The sequence below is a fragment of the Bombina bombina genome, chromosome 3, assembly GCF_027579735.1.
Source record: "Bombina bombina isolate aBomBom1 chromosome 3, aBomBom1.pri, whole genome shotgun sequence".
Lineage (NCBI taxonomy): Eukaryota > Metazoa > Chordata > Amphibia > Anura > Bombinatoridae > Bombina > Bombina bombina.
Genome location: NC_069501.1, coordinates 1,114,276,823 through 1,114,299,920, shown reverse-complemented (window position 1 = coordinate 1,114,299,920; position 23,098 = coordinate 1,114,276,823). Strand labels below are relative to the sequence as shown.

Here is a 23,098-nt window from a genome sequence, read left to right as displayed (position 1 = left end):
TGCAGTCATCTAAAAATGACTCTGAAACTTAAAGGGACACTGAAAGTGTACGGACAAGGCCGCTGCAGATCGTGACATAATGAGGAGAGCCGTGAACAGCCCAGCTGTAAGGGAGGTTCCAAACACAGCCCCGTGAGGTGCTAGTCAGGCGCGGCTGAGCGCAAGCCGCAAAATAGTAGAGAGTCAGAAGTCACAGCACTCGTGAGGGTGCCTCACGAGTGCTGTGACTTCTGACTCTCTAAAGGGACACTGAACCCACATTTCTTTCATGTAATTAGCAAGAGTCCATGAGCTAGTGACGTATGGGATATACATTCCTACCAGGAGGGGCAAAGTTTCCCAAACCTCAAAATGCCTATAAATACACCCTTCACCACACCCACAATTCAGTTTTACAAACTTTGCCTCCCATGGAGGTAGTGAAGTAAGTTTGTGCTAGATTCTACGTTGATATGCGCTTCGCAGCAGGCTGAAGCCCGGTTTTCCTCTCAGAGTGCAGTGAATGTCAGAGGGATGTGAAGAGAGTATTACCTATTTGAATACAATGGTCTTCCTCTAGGGGATCTATTTCATAGGTTCTCTGTTATCGGTCGTAGAGATTTCTTCTCCTACCTTCCTTTTCAGATCGACGATATACTCCGATATACCATTACCTCTACTGATTCTCGTTTCAGTACTGGTTTGGCTATCTACTATATGTAGATGAGTGTCTTAGGGTAAGTAAGTCTTATTTTATTCATGACACTCTAAGCTATGGTTGGGCACTTTATATGTAAATTTCTAAATATATGTTTTAAACTATATTTGCCATGATTCAGGATATTCAGTATTCCTTCTTTCAGACTGTCAGTTTCTTTTTTTGGGAAAATGCTTATGAATTAATATTTTTTCTTACTTTAAAAATATTCAAATTGACTTTTTTCCTTGCAGGCTGTTAGGCTGGCGGGGTCAGAAAATGCTTTAATTTATTGCGTCAATTTTGGCGCAAAATTTTTGTCATTTCCGGCGCCATAGTTGACGCCGGAAGTTTGTTCGTAGTCGCGTTCATTTCTTTGACGCATGTGTGTTACAGACTTTTTTTTGCGCCAAAAAATGTGGGCGTCTTCTTGGCGCCAAAAAATGTGGGCGTTTTACTTGGCGCCACTTTTTTTCACATTATTTAAGTCTCATATTTTTGCTGCTTCTGGTTGCTATAGGCTTGTTTGTTTTGCATTTTTCTCCCATTCCTGAAACTGTCATTTAAGGAATTTGATAATTTTGCTTTATATGTTGTTTTTTTCTATTACATATTGCAAGATATTTCACATACTGTTCCTGAATCAGAAAATGCTGACGGATTCCTGTTGACTGATATCAGTCCTACCAAAGCTAAGTTCATTTATTTTAATGTTATGAATGTTTATCTTTAGCTATGGTTTGTAATAAGTTATCATGATATACTTTTACATGCAGAGTCCATTAGTATTTATGCTTCATATATTGCTATTCTTTTTACATCTTATGTACAAGATATACTTAGAAATTTATAAGAATATTTTTTCTGATTCTATGCTAAAGGCTTTGTCTGACATCCCGCCTTCTAATAAAATTTTTAGGTCTTTTTCAAACTTCTTTTTTAGTTGATGAAGTTTCAAATGACTAACAACATACTGAATTATCCTTCTCTGATGGTGTTTTTCCTCATTCAGAATTTTCTTCATCAGATATTGACACTAACAAATCTACTTTTTTATTTTTATTAGAGTACATTTGTTCTTTGTTGAAAAGGTGTTGATTATTTTGGATATTGAGGTAACTAGTTCTTTTTTCAAGACTAGCTAACATTTTATTTCTGCTTATTAATCTTCTGTGTTTTCAGAGGTTTTTTTCCATTTCCTGATACTAGGGAATGGAATAGGCTGAGAATTTTCTTTTATTCCTTTTTCAAGGTTTTTAAATTATATTCTTTGCCGGCAGTTAGTTTTCAGTTTTGAGGGTTCCCCAAATTAATGGGGCTATCTCTACTCCTGCTAAATATGCTATTGTTTCTATAGCAAAATAGTTTTTATTTTTTTCCTTCAGATGGTTGTATCTTATTTAAGGAAAATTATTTATTTTCAGGTACCTTTCTTGGACCTGTAATTTATTTGGATGATGTTGCAATTGCTTCATTTTTCTGTTTGGATACTTTAAGATCAAGTATCGGATTATGATTTATTTAGCATTGTTAAAGGGACAAAATCTTCTACTCATTTGAAGTTCAGACTAAGTGCTATTGCATTGTCTTGTTATCTTGCATTTGTTGATTATGCAAGTCCAGTGTGTTGACTGGTCCTTTAACTTGATTAACATGCTAATAATTTAATTTGTGTCTTAATTTTATTGAATATTTTCGCAAATGAGGTTTAATCTATGTCTTTAGCTGTTTTAGCTAGAAGAATTTTGTGATTTCTAAAAATCCCTATTTCTTTTTTTCCAAGATAATCAATTATTTGGTTCATAATTGGATTCAATTCTTAACTGTTACTCTGGGCTTCAAGATTGAGTTCTAAGACTAAAACTTTAAGCTTATATTAGTTATTTTTGTTCTTACTAAGGAACGAAATCCTAAATTCTTACCCAAGTAACATGTTTTTAATTGGAAGTTTTTTCAGTTCAAAGTCAGCTCCCTAAATTTGCATGTATGTGCCGTATTCCAGCTTGGCTGGTAAGGGGCAGGTTAAGACTTTTTTGAAATTTGTTTGGTTCTATTCGGTCCAAATTTCTTAGATTTTGGGTACAGAATAAGATTCAGAGTAAAACCGTCTGTGAGAAGTCTTTTTTTTCTCTATTATATTCCAGCTATTCCAGTAAGGCTAACACTTTCCTTAAATGTGTTTCAAACCTATATATTTTGGGTATTGGTGAAGGGCGTCTGGTCACCCGTTGGGGCTCAGGCGCTGCTCAGACCTGGAGTTTTCTGGGGTATTTATTCCAGTTCCATTTTTAGGAACTGGGTTTTGGGGTTTTATTCAAGACTAAACATTGTTCTAAAGATAGAAAATCTTTTTGAATTGTCATATAAGTATACCATCTTTTAGAATGGTGTTTATATGGTCTATTTTGCCTTTTTTGGTCAGTGATTTTTTATGGTGTTGATGTTTGGGGTCATAGATTCATGTTTTTTACTGAACTAATGAAAAGTAGAGGAATCTGAATTAAAGGGACACTGAACCCAAAAATTTTCTTTCGTGATTCAGATAGAGCATGCAATTTTAAGCAACTTTCGAATTTACTCCTATTATCATTTTTTCTTTGTTCTCTTGCTATCTTTAACTGAAAAAGAAGGCATCTAAGCTAAGGAGCCAGCAAATTTTGGGTTCAGAACACTGGGCAGCACTTGTTCATTGGTGGGTGTAATAATCCACCAATCAGCAAGAACAACCCAGGTTGTTTACCAAAAATGGGCCAGCATCTAAACTTGCATTCTTGCTTTCAAATAAAGATACCAAGAGAATGAAGAAAATTTGATAATAGGAATAAATTAGAAAGTTGCTTAGAATTGCATGCTCTATATGAATCACAAAAGAAAAAAATTGGGTTCAGTGTCCCTTTAATGGCTGCCCGTGTAAGTGTAAAAAAACTTAAATTATGATTACCTGATCATTTTCTTTTCTTCAGATGGAAAGAGTTCACAGCTGCATTCATTACTTTTGGGAAATTAGTACCTGGCCACCAGGAGGAGGCAAAGGTACCCCAGCCAAAGGCTTAAAGGGACAGTACACTGTAAAATTGTTTTTCCATAAATGTATTTTAAATTACTTGTTATACCAACTGCAGAGTATACAATATTTGAGAAATTGCATTTTCTGGTTTATTTGTGTATATGAAGTAGCTGGTTTTGTGCTTTGAAACCACAGCCTATTACAATGGGTTGAGCTTCAAGTAATATCAGATCTCATTATGTTATCACTTTATGTACACAGACTTGCTTCCTTATCTTATATTTGTCTGGAACACCAAAGCTCAATACATAGAGAGAACAATGGAAAATTATCATTTTATTACTTAACTATCATGCCCCCCACTGAGGGTGTAATCTCTTCTGCTGGTTGTGTTTACTTAGGCTTGTCAATAGCGTATACGCCAAAACTTTCAGTATAGGTTGGGAAACCTCAAGCTAAGTCGGCTATTTCAAATGCTGAAATAGGAGTAAAGGAGCCACTTGCAACCAATTCAATACACTCTAGCAGGTAAAAAGGATAATTGGGAATAATTTAAAGGGGAGAAAGTTTTTGGGTGAACTGTCCCTTTAACTACTCCTTCCACTTCCCTCATCCCCCAGTCATTCTGCCAAGGAACAATGAACAGTAGAAGAAACATCAGGGTGAAAAGGTGCCAGAAGAACAAAAATAACAGACGCCCCACAGAAAAAATATGGGCGGGAAGCTGTGGACTCTTTCCATCTGAAGAAAAGAAAATTATCAGGTAAGCATAATTTAAGTTTTTCTTCATAAATGGAAAGAGTCCACAGCTGCATTCATTACTTTTGGGAAAACAATACCCAAGCTATAGAGGACACTGAATGCAAAAAAAGGGAGGGTACAAGAGGCGGCCCATTCTGAGGGCACCAGGCCTGAAAACACCCCTACCCATCAAAATCCCGCTTCGTCCAAAGCCGAGAACAACCTTGAAAAAAGGAAAAGGCCCAAGGACACTGACCCGCAGATAGCCCACAGCCTTGCTAGAGACCGCAGGAACTAGACTCGACTAAGTCAACAGCCTCCAAAAGACACCGTCCCCAGCAGTCGGTCTCCAAACAACACACCCCTTACTAAAGAAAGGGAACAAACTACCATATTCTTCCACAAAGAAGAAAAGGCACGGAGAAAACATGTTTGTACTTGTAAAATGCAGCTAATCTCCCTGAAGGGACTCAAGGTGCTGCTTATTTTATATTTTAGCAACCACGAAAAGGCTGAGCAGACCTTGCCAGGGATTGAACTTGCAACCCTTGGTTTGCTACAGTGCAGAGTAGCCACAGTGAATTAGTATGCTGAGCTAGCTTCCAGCTAGCGTAAGGAACTCCAGAAAAAAACCCTAAAAAGGACACAACTAGTCCTAAATAAAAACACAGAGCAAAAACCAGAGAAACCGGGTCAGGCTAACAGAGATCCAACCAGTCTCATAGAAACAAGGAGAAGCAATGCCCAGACCCCAGAAATACAGAAACTACGGGATAAGGCCGGGAGTCTGAAACAGAGAGAGGATCTTCCCCTAACACAGTGCAACTGCAGTGCACTTTAGAAAGCAACTGAAGAAGAAGGTCCACAAGTCACAAAAAGGTATTTCAGAATACCGAAATATTCAGAATGAAACCTTGTGCAGCAAGCTCAGTTAGGTCTGACGAACAACACCTGAAGCAAAAACACTGCACGCTGCAGTCATCTAAAAATGACTCTGAAACTTAAAGGGACACTGAAAGTGTACGGACAAGGCCGCTGCAGATCGTGACATAATGAGGAGAGCCGTGAACAGCCCAGCTGTAAGGGAGGTTCCAAACACAGCCCCGTGAGGTGCTAGTCAGGCGCGGCTGAGCGCAAGCCGCAAAATAGTAGAGAGTCAGAAGTCACAGCACTCGTGAGGGTGCCTCACGAGTGCTGTGACTTCTGACTCTCTAAAGGGACACTGAACCCACATTTCTTTCATGTAATTAGCAAGAGTCCATGAGCTAGTGACGTATGGGATATACATTCCTACCAGGAGGGGCAAAGTTTCCCAAACCTCAAAATGCCTATAAATACACCCTTCACCACACCCACAATTCAGTTTTACAAACTTTGCCTCCCATGGAGGTAGTGAAGTAAGTTTGTGCTAGATTCTACGTTGATATGCGCTTCGCAGCAGGCTGAAGCCCGGTTTTCCTCTCAGAGTGCAGTGAATGTCAGAGGGATGTGAAGAGAGTATTACCTATTTGAATACAATGGTCTTCCTCTAGGGGATCTATTTCATAGGTTCTCTGTTATCGGTCGTAGAGATTTCTTCTCCTACCTTCCTTTTCAGATCGACGATATACTCCGATATACCATTACCTCTACTGATTCTCGTTTCAGTACTGGTTTGGCTATCTACTATATGTAGATGAGTGTCTTAGGGTAAGTAAGTCTTATTTTATTCATGACACTCTAAGCTATGGTTGGGCACTTTATATGTAAATTTCTAAATATATGTTTTAAACTATATTTGCCATGATTCAGGATATTCAGTATTCCTTCTTTCAGACTGTCAGTTTCTTTTTTTGGGAAAATGCTTATGAATTAATATTTTTTCTTACTTTAAAAATATTCAAATTGACTTTTTTCCTTGCAGGCTGTTAGGCTGGCGGGGTCAGAAAATGCTTTAATTTATTGCGTCAATTTTGGCGCAAAATTTTTGTCATTTCCGGCGCCATAGTTGACGCCGGAAGTTTGTTCGTAGTCGCGTTCATTTCTTTGACGCATGTGTGTTACAGACTTTTTTTTGCGCCAAAAAATGTGGGCGTCTTCTTGGCGCCAAAAAATGTGGGCGTTTTACTTGGCGCCACTTTTTTTCACATTATTTAAGTCTCATATTTTTGCTGCTTCTGGTTGCTATAGGCTTGTTTGTTTTGCATTTTTCTCCCATTCCTGAAACTGTCATTTAAGGAATTTGATAATTTTGCTTTATATGTTGTTTTTTTCTATTACATATTGCAAGATATTTCACATACTGTTCCTGAATCAGAAAATGCTGACGGATTCCTGTTGACTGATATCAGTCCTACCAAAGCTAAGTTCATTTATTTTAATGTTATGAATGTTTATCTTTAGCTATGGTTTGTAATAAGTTATCATGATATACTTTTACATGCAGAGTCCATTAGTATTTATGCTTCATATATTGCTATTCTTTTTACATCTTATGTACAAGATATACTTAGAAATTTATAAGAATATTTTTTCTGATTCTATGCTAAAGGCTTTGTCTGACATCCCGCCTTCTAATAAAATTTTTAGGTCTTTTTCAAACTTCTTTTTTAGTTGATGAAGTTTCAAATGACTAACAACATACTGAATTATCCTTCTCTGATGGTGTTTTTCCTCATTCAGAATTTTCTTCATCAGATATTGACACTAACAAATCTACTTTTTTATTTTTATTAGAGTACATTTGTTCTTTGTTGAAAAGGTGTTGATTATTTTGGATATTGAGGTAACTAGTTCTTTTTTCAAGACTAGCTAACATTTTATTTCTGCTTATTAATCTTCTGTGTTTTCAGAGGTTTTTTTCCAGTTCCTGATACTAGGGAATGGAATAGGCTGAGAATTTTCTTTTATTCCTTTTTCAAGGTTTTTAAATTATATTCTTTGCCGGCAGTTAGTTTTCAGTTTTGAGGGTTCCCCAAATTAATGGGGCTATCTCTACTCCTGCTAAATATGCTATTGTTTCTATAGCAAAATAGTTTTTATTTTTTTCCTTCAGATGGTTGTATCTTATTTAAGGAAAATTATTTATTTTCAGGTACCTTTCTTGGACCTGTAATTTATTTGGATGATGTTGCAATTGCTTCATTTTTCTGTTTGGATACTTTAAGATCAAGTATCGGATTATGATTTATTTAGCATTGTTAAAGGGACAAAATCTTCTACTCATTTGAAGTTCAGACTAAGTGCTATTGCATTGTCTTGTTAGCTTGCATTTGTTGATTATGCAAGTCCAGTGTGTTGACTGGTCCTTTAACTTGATTAACATGCTAATAATTTCATTTGTGTCTTCATTTTATTGAATATTTTCGCAAATGAGGTTTAATCTATGTCTTTAGCTGTTTTAGCTAGAAGAATTTTGTGATTTCTAAAAATCCCTATTTCTTTTTTTCCAAGATAATCAATTATTTGGTTCATAATTGGATTCAATTCTTAACTGTTACTCTGGGCTTCAAGATTGAGTTCTAAGACTAAAACTTTAAGCTTATATTAGTTATTTTTGTTCTTACTAAGGAACGAAATCCTAAATTCTTACCCAAGTAACATGTTTTTAATTGGAAGTTTTTTCAGTTCAAAGTCAGCTCCCTAAATTTGCATGTATGTGCCGTATTCCAGCTTGGCTGGTAAGGGGCAGGTTAAGACTTTTTTGAAATTTGTTTGGTTCTATTCGGTCCAAATTTCTTAGATTTTGGGTACAGAATAAGATTCAGAGTAAAACCGTCTGTGAGAAGTCTTTTTTTTCTCTATTATATTCCAGCTATTCCAGTAAGGCTAACACTTTCCTTAAATGTGTTTCAAACCTATATATTTTGGGTATTGGTGAAGGGCGTCTGGTCACCCGTTGGGGCTCAGGCGCTGCTCAGACCTGGAGTTTTCTGGGGTATTTATTCCAGTTCCATTTTTAGGAACTGGGTTTTGGGGTTTTATTCAAGACTAAACATTGTTCTAAAGATAGAAAATCTTTTTGAATTGTCATATAAGTATACCATCTTTTAGAATGGTGTTTATATGGTCTATTTTGCCTTTTTTGGTCAGTGATGCATTATTTGTTTACAATAGATACAATAGATGCATATCTTCTGTTTTCATTTCAGATTATTTTTATTTTCTGAGATTCTCTTTTTTCAAGGTTCTCAGTGTTCCTTATTTGGATGGTCTTGTGGTACTGGCTCAGTCTTTTCGTTCTGCGGAATCTCATACGATTCAACTTTGTTGTTTCTTCAAGTCATGGTTAGAGGATCTTTTTATCAAAAGCTCCTTGATTCCTCTCACACAAGGGTCACCTTTTTTTAGGTTTCCAGATAGATTGTGTCAATGTCTTTGTCTCTAACAGACAAGTGACAATTTTATTGGGTTCCGTTTGTTGGAATCTTCAGTCTCTATTATTTCCTTCAGTTGCTATATATGCATGGAAGTTTTAGGTCTCATGGCTGCAGCATTGGATTCGATTACCTTTGCTCATTTTCATAGGAAACCTTTCCAGTTTTTTATGCTGAATAATGATGCAGGGATTCTAGGATATCACTTTTTATATCTTTGAATCCTAATGTTTAACTATCTTGATCGGTGGTTAAGTTCATCATCATTTAGTTCTACAGGTCTCTTCGGTTCTTTCAACCTAGACCATGATCTTTACAGATGCGAGTCTTTCAGGTTGGGAGGCTGTCTGAGGATCTCTGTCAGCACAAGGGGTTTGGAAATCTCAGGAGGCGAGATTACCAATCAACATTTTGGAACTCCGTGCGATTTTCAGAGCTCTTCAGTTCTGGCCTCTTCTGAAGAGAGAATCGTTTATTTGTTTTCATACAGACAATGTCACAACCGTGGCGTATGTCAATCATCAAGGGGGGACTCACAGTCCTCAGGCTATGAAAGATGTATCCCGGATACTTCTATGGGCGGAATCCAGCTCCTGTCTAATTTCTGTGGTTCATATCCCAGGTATAGACAATTGGAAAGCGGATTATCTCAGTCACCAGACGTTACATCCGGGCGAATGGTCTCTTCACCCAGAGGTATTTCTTCAGATTGTTCAAATCTGGGGACTTCCAGAAATAGATCTGATGGCCTCTCATCTAAACAAGAAACTTCCCAGGTATCTGTCCAGATCCAGGGATCCTCAGGCGGAAGCAGTGGACGCGTTGTCGCTTCCTTGGTATTATCATCCTGCTTATATTTTTCCGCCTCTAGTTCTTCTTCCAAAAGTGATTTCCAAAATCCTAATGGAGCAGTCGTTTGTACTGCTGGTGGCTCCAGCATGGCCTCACAGGTTTTGGTATGCGGATCTCGTTCGGATGGCCAGTTGCCAACCTTGGACACTTCCGTTAAGGCCAGACCTTCTGTCTCAAGGCCCATTTTTCCATCAGGATCTCAAATCATTAAATTTGAAGGTATGGAAATTGAACGCTTAATTCTTAGTCATAGAGGTTTCTCTGACTCAGTAATTAATACTATGTTACAGGCTCGTAAATTTGTGTCTAGGAAGATCTATTACCGAGTCTGGAAGACTTACATTTCTTGGTGTTCTTCACATAAATTCTTTTGGCTTTCTTTTAGAATTCCTAGAATTTTATAATTTCTTCAAGATGGTTTGGATAAGGGTTTGTCTGCAAGTTCCTTGAAAGGACAAATCTCTGCTCTTTCTGTTCTTTTTCACAGAAAGATTGCTAATCATCCTAATATTCATTGTTTTGTACAGGCTTTGGCTCGTATCAAACCTGTCATTAAGTCAATCTCTCCTCCTTGGAGTCTCAATTTGGTTCTGAGGGCTTTACAGGCTCCTCCGTTTGAACCTATGCATTCTCTGGACATTAAATTACTTTCTTGGAAAGTATTGTTCCTTTTGGCTATCTCTTCTGCTAGAAGAGTTTCTGAGTTATCTGCTCTTTCTTGTGAATCTCCTTTTCTGATTTTTCATCAGGATAAGGCAGTGTTACGGACTTCATTTAAATTTCTACCTAAGGTTGTGAATTCTAACAACATTAGTAGAGAAAATATTGTCCCTTCATTGTGTCCAAATCCTAAGAATTCTCTAGAGAGGTCTTTGCATTCTTTGGATGTAGTTAGAGTTTTGAAATATTATGTTGAAACTACTAAAGATTTCAGAACGACTTCTAGTCTATTTGTTATCTTTTCTGGTTCTAGGAAAGGTCAGAAGGCTTCTGCCATTTCTTTGGCGTCCTGGTTTAAATCTTTGATTCATCATGCTTATGTGGAATCGGGTAAAACCCCGCCTCAAAGGATTACGGCTCATTCTACTAGGTCAGTTTCTACTTCCTGGGCTTTTAGGAATGAAGCTTCTGTTGATCAGATTTGCAAAGCAGCAACTTGGTCTTCTTTGCTTATTTTTTTACTAAATTCTACCATTTTGATGTGTTTTCTTCTTCTGAAGCAGTTTTTGGTAGAAAAATACTTCAGGCAGCTGTTTCAGTTTGATTCTTCTGCTTATGATTTCAGTTTTTTTCTTTGTAAGATTAAAACTTTTTGATTTGCGTTGTGGATTATTTTTTCAGCGGAATTGGCTGTCTTTATTTATCCCTCCCTCTCTAGTGACTCTTGCGTGGAAGTTCCACATCTTGGGTATCTGCTATCCCATACGTCACTAGCTCATGGACTCTTGCTAATTACATGAAAGAAAACATAATTTATGTAAGAACTTACCTGATAAATTAATTTCTTTCATATTAGCAAGAGTCCATGAGGCCCACCCTTTTTGTGGTGGTTATGATTTTTTTGTATAAAGCACAATTATTCCAATTCCTTATTTTTGATGCTTTCGCTCCTTGGCTATTCGTTAAACTGAATTGTGGGTGTGGTGAGTGGTGTATTTATAGGCATTTTGAGGTTTGAGAAACTTTGCCCCTCCTGGTAGGAATGTATATCCCATTCGTCACTAGCTCATGGACTCTTGCTAATATGAAATAAATTAATTTATCAAGTAAGTTCTTACATAAATTATGTTTTTTCTTTTGTGATTCAGATAGAGCATGCAATTTTAAACAACTTTCTAATTTACTCCTATTATCAATTTTTATTTATTCTCTTGCTTTCTTTATTTGAAAAAGAAGGCATCTAAGCTTTTTTTTTTGGTTCAGCACCATGGAAAGCACTTGTTTATTGTTATGTGAATTTACCCACCAATCAGCAAGAACAACACAGTGTGTTCACCAAAAATGGGCCGGCATCTAAACTTACATTCTTGCATTTCAAATAAAGATACCAAGAGAATGAAAAGAATTTGAAAATAGGAGTAAATTAGAAAGTTGCTTAAAATTGCATGCTCTATCTGAATCACGATAGAAAAAAAATTGGGTTCAGTGTCCCTTTAAATACTTTCAGGGCAAGTAGAAAGCAGCTGAAGATAGGATCCTTCAGTTTGCTAAGTATCAACTAACCAGCGGATAACATTGCAGGTTATCTAAGAGCTGCCAGTCCTTCCCACAAATTTTGAATGTGGAGAAAGGAGAAACCTCAAAAAGGCTTACTGTACCTTGAATGATCTCAGATCCTGCTCCAACACCAGACCAGCCCAAGCGACAGACATGTCTGATAGACAGGGGGACAGAAAGACCCCAACCACAAGCCGCCAGGGAATGGAAGAAAAAAAGGGGGGACACCCAACCCAACAGAGCTTGGTTGCCAACCCAATCTGCTCCTCCAAAATAAGGCACTCCCAAGGAGAACCCCCTAGGACCTGGAACAGAGAAAAGTGCAATAGATCCATAGGAAGACCTGTCACAACTCTCATAGACAGTCTCTACGTAGAGAGATCAATTTCCAACAGGTGGAACAGAGCCCACAGAGCAGGAGATGCTGCCCCTTACAGAAATAAGCCACCTGATCCAACCTCCTACACACAGGGAAGGACAAAGATCCTCCAGAGAGAGGAACCCCAAATCATAAGGAAGATAAACTATCCCCCCCAAAGGGAATGGCACAGATAAGAACAGCGTACATGTCCACAAGACATGAAGCCATAGTATGATCAAAACACGGACCAAATGAAAAATCATCCAGACACCACTGTTGACCCAACAGAGAAAAAAACTCCCCATAGAGGAGCACACTCCGTTCAAAGGAGAAGTCAGGCCTTAAAGTTTATAACCAGTACCTGAAGGTGGATGAGAACTCTGGCATACCTGCTTGCAAGCCCAATGAGCTAGACCCTATGTCACAACATAGGGTCCCTGAAAAAAACTGGGTCATCTCAAACCAGTCCACCGGATCATAAGTCTCCACACATCCAAGAAGGATCCAAGACAAGAACTCTGGACCCAGGACCCAGAATCGTCCTAGAACGAACGACACCCTTCTGGAACACAAGACACCCAGTCTTAAGCAATTAGACCTCACAGGGGATGAGAACCGGGAAACCCGGAGAACGGGTACAGGACTCAGCACCCCCCAGCAAGGTACTAGGCCATGACAAAGTCACGTAATTTCTCTAGAGCCCAAAGGCCCCAAGTGCAGCACTAAGGTAAAAAAAACGAGACCCGAAAGAGAGTAGAAAGAAAGGCTAGTCTCCATAATCCTTTCAGATTAACATTCCAGAGGACCACACCCAAGGGAGAAGAATGCAAAGCATCCTGAACCCAGGCAGAAAAACATCCCCTAAACAAAAAGCTTGGAAAAAGAGACAACACCTCCTATCACCCCTGATATGGAGACAACTAACTCCCGAAGGAAGACAGAGCTTCACAGCCTTCACTTTCTAATTAAGGGGCCAAAGCCGCCAGAAAAACCGGACGAAGTCCAGAAAGTCTTGACCCAAAGGAAGAGAACCTCTAAAAGGAACTAGTCCTAAAAGGACACTTCCAAAGAGACCATGAAAGGCAAAACTGTAAGAACGGCGGTATGAAGGACCTAAATCCTCCAAGCCTCCAACCCACAACGGGAAGAAACATTCTAATTCCCGAAAAATTCGGAAACAACTGAGCATGTCACCGCAGATCTCAACGGAGTCCCGGCCCATTAGATTGAAAGGCAAATGAGGACTGAACCAATCTCCTATGCCCCTGAGCAGGATGCTAGTTGAAGCTTGTAAAACAAGACAATCACACAAATCATATTGTGATCACTAGGCGCCCTCACCAGACCAACCGGACATAAAAAGGTGCCACGTGTCTGATCTAGGCCTCAAAGACAGAAGCATTTGTAAACCAGTCAGGACCAGCCTGAATCCATGGGCCCCAGCACTATCAAAGCCACATAGAGTCTCCCCCAATGATGGAGAGATAAAGAACAGACAGACAGACTTTTGTAAACAGAGCAACCACAAAATCGCAAGTATCAATTGTAGAGAGTAACACCACAACATGAGCTTTAAACCAAATAAAAATCATCCTCACCAGATGAAAATAAAAGATAAGGCAACCCGTAGGTTATCGCCCAGGAAGAACGGACAGACCCGCAGGACCAGCCCAACAGGGGTCCGAGACTTCCAAGCTCAGAACTGGAAAAGGATACACAAATAACAAAGACTATAAGAAGATTACTTCATCCCCTTATGTCTATGTATGCAAATCAGTAAAAAGTAAGACTAATATTCCACAGACCTATTAAGAGTGGGATCCTCCAACAATGCCAAAGATGTACCTTAGTAGGACACAAAGGCGCGCCAGTCTATAACTAATGGGGCAACATACCTCCACCGGCCCCGAAGGTTGATCCCCTGAGGCCTCAGGGGCAGTCACTCCCCCAGAAGGCTGAACTGAACCAGGCGATCCCACGCCTGACGAGCCCTGGTTAACGAAACAGACAATATCGTAAGCACACTCCCGGGAGGTGCAGATGCGCCAGCGCCAATGATATGACCATGTGGAACCATGTTGTAACCTCCGTTGGGAACAGGCCACACTCCCTAGAAAGGATAAGTAGTGCTTGGGTTACCTGCATGCGTAGTAAGAGTTGATGATAGGGAACTCGTCTCGTGAGAAATAGAATCCTCAGAGACGGATGGCTCAGCAGGCACCCGATTCCCCGATCCAGAGGAACAGAGCACTCTAAAACGGCTTTCGGAACATAACTGATGGGCATGTATCACCTGGGCCAATTCATATTCTTCGCAAGAAGTAGAGTCTGAATCAGAGACATCCGTCTCCAAGAATCCTCCATAACTGGGACACTGCCACCTCCAGAGAACCAGACACCAGCGGACCAGGATTTCTCCATTGCCATGCGGTCAGGAAAACGGAAATGGGGTCACAAGGTAAACCGTGCAGTCCATGCAAAAGCGTGCCCGACCGAAAAGGCTGCGTCAATAGACCTAGGCCGTTATGTTCCAAAATAACCATGAGCCGAAGCAACACTACACAGTAACAGACAGAATTCCATAACAAACATGATTATAAGCCCCCCTGTTCAATAATCCCCCTCAGGAGATATTAACCCTTGATTCCTAGATACAAAAAGGAGCCTCACTAAGACCATATGTTAAAGTTATCCCCAAAAGGTTGTAGCCCCTCTCACATCCATGATCAAAGTAAAATGAAACAATCTTACTGGAATCTATGCCGTGGAACAGAAACATAGCCCTTCAAGTGTGACAGATAGTAGCATCGCCTCTGCCATGGACTTGAGAGAAAAAAGCAGACAGCAAAACTCATGAACGCTGATTGCTTGTGGAGCTGTTAATATGAGTCGGGGTGGTTTTGCAGGAAAGACTCTCCCTGCATCTCCGGACTCTAACTTTCACCCATGCTCTCACTTTGAGGCTGACAGGACTACTTAAAACTCCAGTCCCATGCTGAAGAGTACTACCCTCCATAAGAGACTATCGGAAACTTCTGACACTTCTCTGCCAACCTCCTGGGACGAAAGGCAAAGATTGACTGGGGGATGAGGGAAGTGGGAGGAGTATTTAAGCCTTTGGCTGGGGTGTCTTTGCCTCCTCCTGGTGGCCATGTTCTAATTTCCCACAAGTAATGAATGCAGCTGTGGACTCTTTCCATTTATGAATAAAATAGATGATATTTTGTTAAATTCTATATAGACTGGTTTTTAGTGTTAAAACTTTTGCTACGAAATGTGTGCATGTATAAATTGTCACAATGGGTTAACTCGCCCCCCTAAAACAAAAATTGTGTATTTTTTAATTATTAACTTTTATTGAATAATATAGGTTTGAGAAAGTGAACTGATGCAAATTATTATACAAAAAAAATAATGAAATATTTAAGAAATAATCGGCTAGATTACGAGTTGTGCGTTAGGTTTAAAAAGCAGCGTTGAGAGGTCCCAACACTGCTTTTTAACACCCGCTGGTATTACGAGTCTTGAAATGACAGGCTCACCGCTCACTTTTTTGGCCAGACTCGGAAATACCACAAATCCACTTACATCAATTGCATATCCTATATTTTCAATGGAACTTGCACAGCGCCGGTATTACGAGTCTTCCAAAAAGTGAGCAGTAGACCCTCTCCTGTCAAGACTGGTACCGCGTTTAAAAGTCAGTAGTTAAGAGTATTATGGGCTAACGCCGTAGCATAAAACTCTTAACTAAAGTGCTAAAAAGTACACTAACACCCATAAACTACCTATTAACCCCTAAACCGAGGACCCCCCACATTGCAAACACTAAAATAAAATGTTTAACCCCTAATCTGCCGAACCGGACATCGCCGCTACTATAAAAAATATATTAACCCCTAAACCGCCGCACTCCCGCATCGCAAACACTAGTTAAATTGTATTAACCCCTAATCTGCCGTTCCTAACATCGCCGCCACCTACCTACATTTATTAACCCATAATCTGCCGCCCCCAACATCGCCGCAACTATATTAAATATATGAACCCCTAAATCTAAGTCTAACCCTAAACCCCCTAACAAATATAATTTAAATAACTCTAAATAAAATAACTACAATTAACTAAATTATTCCTATTTAAAACTAAATACTTACCTATAAAATAAACCCTAAGATAGCTACAATATAACTAACAGTTACATTGTAGCTAGCTTAGGATTTTTTTTTATTTTACAGGCAACTCTGTATTTATTTTAACTAGGTAGAATAGTTATTAAATAGTTATTAACTATTTAATAGCTACCTAGTTAAAATAAAGTCAAATTTACCTGTAAATTAAAACCTAACCTAAGTTACAATTACACCTAACACTACACTACAATTAAATAAATTCCCTAAACTAAATACAATTAAATACAATTATCTAAAGTACGAAAAAAGACAAACACTAAATTACAGAAAATAATAAAATAATTACAAGTTTTTTTAAACTAATTACACCTAATCTAATGCCTGTAATAAAATAAAAAAGCCCCCCAAAGTAAAAAAAAGCCCTACCCTATACTAAATTACAAATAGCCTTTAAAAGAGCCTTTTGCGGGGCATGGCCCCAAAGTAATCAGCTATTTTACCTGTAAAAAAAAAGTACAATACCCTCCCAACGCTGCTTTTTAACGCCTGCTGGAATTACGAGTCAGGCAGGAAAGGGTCTACCGCTCACTTTTTTTCTGCGATTTTAGCATACCGCAAATCCCCTTACGTCAATTGCGTATCCTATCTTTTTAATGGGATTTGCCTAACGCCGGTATTACGATCGCCTGAAAAAGTGAGCGGTAGACCCTCTCCTGTCAAGACTCCTACCGCATTTAAAAGTCAGTAATTAAGAGTTTTATGGGCTAACGCCGGAAAATAAAACTCTTAACTAAAGTGCTAAAAGTACACTAACACCCATAAACTACCTATTAACCCCTAAACCGAGCCCCCCCCCCACATCGGAAACACTTAACTAAAATGTTTAACCACTAATCTGCCGACCGGACATTGCTGCCACTTTAATAAATGTATTAACCCCTAAACCACCGCACTCCCGCCTCGCAAACACTAGTTAAATTTTATTAACCCCTAATCTACCGTCCATAACATCGCCGACACCTATCTACATTTATTAACCCCTGATCTGCCGCTCACAACGTCGCCGCTACTATATTAAATTTATTAACCCCTAAACCTAAGTCTAACCCTAAGTCTAACCCCCCCTAACTTAAATATAATTTAAATACATCTAAATAAATTGACTGCAATTAGATAAATTAATCCTATTTAAAACTAAATACTTTCCGATAAAATAAACCCTAAGATAGCTACAATATAACTAATAGTTACATTGTAGCTAGTTTAAGATTTTTTTTTTATTTTACAGCTATGTTTGTATTTATTTTATCTAGGTAGAATAGTTACTAAATAGTTATTAACTATTTAATAACTTCCTAGTTAAAATAAATACAAATTGACCTGTAAAATAAATCCTAAACTAAATTACAATTACACCTAACACTACACTATCATTAAATTAATTAAATAAATTACCTACAATTATCTACAATTAACTACAATTAAATTAAATAAACTAACGTACAAAAAAAAACAACTAGATTACAGAAAATAAAAAAAGAATTACAATTTTTTTAAACTAATTACACCTAATCTAATCCCCCTAATAAAATAAAAAAGCCCCCCAAAATAATAAAATTCCCTACCCTATACTAAATTACAAATAGCCCTTAAAAGGGCCTTTTGCGGGGCATTGCCCCAAAGTAATCAGCTCTTTTACCTGTAAAAAAAAATACAATACAAAAACCTAACACTACCCCCTTAAAGATCTCCGTACCTTGAGCCGTCTTCACCCAGCCGGGCACAAGTGGACCTCCAGAGGGGCAGAAGTCTTCATCTGATCCGGCCAGAAAAGGACCTCCAGACCGGCAGAAGTCTTCATCCAGGCGGCATCTTCTATCTTCTTCCATCCGGAGCGGGTCCATCTTGAAGACATCCGACGCGGAGCATCCTCTTCCATCCGACAGCGACTGAAGAATGAAGGTTCCTTTAAGTGACGTCATCCAAGATGGCGTCCCTTGAATTCTGATTGGCTGATTCTATCAGCCAATAGGAATTAAGGTAGGAAAAATCCTATTGGCTGAAGCAATCAGCCAATAGGATTGAAGTTCAATCCTATTGGCTTGAGCTTGCATTCTATTGGCTGATTGGAACAGCCAATAGAATGTGAGATCAATCCTATTGGCTGATTGCATCAGCCAATAGGATTTTTCGTACCTTAATTCCTATTGGCTGATAGAATCCTATCAGCCAATCAGAATTCAAGGGACGCCATCTTGGATGACGTCACTTAAAGGAACCTTCATTCTTCAGTCGCCGTCGGATGGAAGAGGATGCTCCGCGTCGGATGTCTTCAAGATGGACCCGCTCCGCTCCGGATGGAAGAAGATAGAAGATGCCGCCTGGATGAAGACTTCTGCCGGTCTGGAGGTCCTCTTCTGGCCGGATCGGATGAAGACTTCTGCCCCTCTGGAGGTCCACTTGTGCCCGGCTGGGTGAAGACGGCTCAAGGTACGGAGATCTTTATAGGGGTAGTGTTAGGTTTTTTTTAAGGGGGGATTGGGTGGGTTTTAGAGTAGGGTTGGTTGTGTGGGTGGTGGGTTTTAATGTTGGGGGTATTGTAATTTTTTTTACAGGTAAAAGAGCTGATTACTTTGGGGCAATACCCCGCAAAAGGCCCTTTTAAGGGCTATTTGTAATTTAGTATAGGGTAGGGCTTTTTCTTATTTTGGGGGGCTTTTTATTTTATTAGGGGGATTAGATTAGGTGTAAGTAGTTTAAAAAATTGTAATTCTTTTTTTATTTTCTGTAATTTAGTGGGGGGGGTTGTACTTAAGTTTATTTAATTTAATTGTAGTTAATTGTAGTTAATTGTAGGTAGTTTAGTAAATTAATTTAATGATAGTGTAGTGTGTGTAATTGTAACTTAGGTTAGGCTTTATTTTACAGGTATATTTGTATTTATTTTAACTAGGAAGTTATTAAATAGTTAATAACTATGTAATAACTATTGTACCTAGTTAAAATAAATACAAACTTAGCTGTAAAATAAAAATAAACCCTTAGCTAGATACAATGTAACTATTAGTTATATTGTAGCTATCTTTGGGTTTATTTTATAGGTAAGTATTTCGTTTTAAATAGGAATAATTTATTTCATTGTAGCAATTTTATTATGAATATTTAAAATTATATTTAAATTGGGGGGGGGTGTTAGGGTTAGGGGTCGACTTAGGTTTAGGGGTTAATAATTTTATTATAGTGGCGGCGACGTTGGCGGCGGCAGATTAGGGGTTAATACATTTAATATAGTTGCGGCAACGTTGGGGGGGCAGATTAGGGGTTAATATATATAATGTAGGGTTCGGCGATGTTGGGGGCAGTAGATTAGGGGTTCATAAGTATAATGTAGGTGGCGGCGGTGTCCGGAGCGGCAGATTAGGGGTTAATAATATAATGTAGGTGTCGGCGATGTCGGGGACGTCAGATTAGGGGTTAATAAGTGTAAGATTAGGGGTATTTAGACTCGGGTTCATGTTAGGGTGTTAGGTGCAGACATAAAATGTATTTCCCCATAGGAATCAATAGGGCTGCGTTAGGAGCTGAACGCTGTTTTTTTGCAGGTGTTAGACTTTTTTTCAGCCGGCTCTCCCCATTGTTTCCTATGGGGAAATCGTGCACAAGCACGTTTTTCCAGTTTACCGCTACCATAAGCAGCGCTGGTATTGAGGTGAGATGTGGAGCTAAATTTTGCTCTACGCTCACCTTTTTGCGGCTAACGCCAGGTTTAAAAAATCCTGTAATACCAGTATTGTCTTAAGGGAGTGGTGAAAAAAAAGGCTCGTTAGCAACGCACCCCTGTTACCGCAAAACTCTTAATCTCGCCGTTTCTTTGTAGAATATATAGTGACATTTATAGACCCACATATTAAATATTTTTTTATTTCATGAAACATGTACAATATATACTTAGAAACCAACTTCTGTAAATATCAGACATCACTTGCAAACAAATGTATAGCTTTATCAAATTGTAACTCTCCTTTTTATCCCTTAAAGGGACAGTATACATCTTGACATTATAAGACATTTCTGTTGTGCTGCTTTAAAATAACAACATATAAGCCAAGTGCAAACATTTTTAAAATAAATTAACATCATTTTTACTGAAATTATTTATCAATGGCCAAACTCCACCTACAATTTGTCTTATTTGTAGGAGCCAATCTGGTTTTTAATCCACAGACAACAAAACTATTCATAGTCATAAAGTTATTATAAAGTGAATTGTTTTGCAGTTGTTATTAGATAAAGTCAATTAAGGACAGATATATAGCGGAGTATAGCAGATGCATTGCAAATTCTGAGAATTAGATATTGCTCAATTTTCAGAGATAAATTACATGAAAAGGGAGCACAATAAATAATTAAAATATATTGCAAGGTTGTTTCATTACACATAACTAAACACATAACTAAACATGTTAACTCTGAAGTTTAATCAAAATTGTAGAAACCATTAGCTTGTGAAAGGAACTGATATTTAATTATGAGACAATTCTGTTGCCTTGCAATATATTAACATATTATCCACATCTAAACATTTGAAACCACACAAACGTCTTTCCTGCCATTTTTTTTTTCCAATAGCCAATCTACACCCACTCCTTCCCCTATTGGAAGGAGCCAATCCATGCTTGCTTCTGGAGAAGACTGTAGAAGCCATTTAGGGAGAGATATCTGCCGTTTGCATTTTTAGTTATGAGAATTAGAAAATCCATAATTTGCATAGTTAAATTACAAGAAAAGGGGGCAAAATAAATAATGAAAGTATATTGCAGTTATTTTACTATACATAACAAAACATGTTATATTACTGTGATTAACATCCCTTTAAATATGGTTTTCATACCTCTATAAAAAAAAAAATATTTTTAAAAGTTATTGTGCATAAAGTCAACCAGTCAAGCAACTTTTTATATTTTTTAAAACATATTATTTTCTAGAACATGAACCAGCTTTTTTCTCTCTGTCAACTTGTGTTTTTTTGCTACAAATAAATGTATTGTTTTTTTTGTGTGTGTTTTAGTGACATGAAACCAGACGAGTGTATGATCTTCTATGGAGATGACAAGGTACAATAATACAAAATTCTGTAAGCAATTTACTAAAATTAGAGCTATTTCCATTAAAAGAAACAAATTCATATGGTATTTTATAAAGTCTAGCCATTTAATTGTAGAGCAATTTCTCTTACTAGGATAACTAAAATAGTTTTATCATGTTTTCATCTACTTAATGGCTAAGGGCTCTAATACACTTTTATATATATATACATATATATATATATATATATATATATATATATATATATATATATATATATATATATAACAAATACAGCAATCAGTCCGGCACTTTTTTAGGTAACCCTTCAATGGGTATAGCATTTTACAGGTTTACCTTTGCAATGCACGTTTGCCTAGGAGGCCTGCCATACTCCCATATATAATTCCAAAAGTAGACAATGGCAACAGCACTTTTCTTTAAAATACTTCTTCTTTATTTAGGCAACATTAGGATAAAAATATAGCGAAGTTTCGAGCCTCTTGGACCCTTACTCATGCTAATGATAGCATGAGTAAGGGTCCAAGAGGCTCGAAACGTCGCTATGGGTTTTTTTTTGTGCAAAACCATTTGCGTCTCATATGTAATCTAGTCCACTGTGTGTAGATAAAACAAATGGGGCTAGTGGAGTGCAAAAATATTAGCACTATTGTGCACTTATATCACTCAAGTTAAATTAAAGGGACACTCAAGTTTTATAAAATTTTCATCATTTAGATACAGCATGTAATTTTAAACAACTTTCCAATTTACTTCCATTACAAAAAATGTATACAGTCTTTTATATTTACACTTTTTTGAGTCACCAGCTCCTACTGAGCATGTGCAAGAACTCAGCCTATACGTATATGCATTTGTGATTGGCTGATTGCTATCACATGGTACAGAGGGAGTGGAAATATACATAACTTTGAAATGTATTAGAAAAGAATCTACTACTCAGAGGAAATGCTATTGTATTGTCTTGTTATCATGCATTTGTTGATTATGCAAATCTACTGTGTTTACTGGTCCTTTAATAGAGCTTTTATGTTTGCACTCATTTTACTAGTTAAAAATATTTTTTATTGGTTGAGCAAAAGTCTAGGGCACCATAACATCTGGATGTCGGATAGTGTGAATGCAGTAAATCCCTCACAGTATGTTGAGAAACTCATGCTGGCTATCGCTCAAGTGCTAAGCGAAAGATGCGTTAAACCTCCGTTTAAGCAGTGGAGTTCTTCACTTATAGACTTTGGTATTGGACTTGAAATATATGTTAAAGACACTGCACACATACATACATACACATACATACAAATGTATACACACATACATACACATAATATATATTTTTATGTGTCTTGTTATACATATTTTCCAGCCAGGTCTTCAAAAGCGCAGCTTTTTCTAGCACCATTTTGGGTTTCTCTTGAGCATCTTACTTAACACTTGTAATATGAGTGTGGCGATGGGCGAATATTTTAGAACATTCGAAAAATGAAACACATTTTAACACTTTTGTTAGTTTGTTTCAAATGTTTGTACAACATTCTAACATTTAATGTAATAATATTTCTAATGCTTTCCTTAAATGTAATATTCTAATCGACATATGTAATGCTCTAAATAGAAAAATTCAAATTTATATACAGTATTTGTAATAGTATT

General features: G+C 37.8%; 1 protein-coding gene across 1 annotated transcript in view; it reads left to right on the top strand.

The window, feature by feature from the left end:
• LOC128652635 (WD repeat-containing protein 64-like) overlaps nucleotides 1–23,098 on the top strand; it is a 385,941-nt gene that overhangs the window by 86,486 nt on the left and 276,357 nt on the right. Inside the window, exon 10 of the mRNA XM_053705567.1 lies at nucleotides 21,411–21,456. Within this exon, the coding sequence (XP_053561542.1) occupies nucleotides 21,411–21,456 (46 nt within the window). The remainder of the gene's footprint in view (nucleotides 1–21,410; nucleotides 21,457–23,098) is intronic.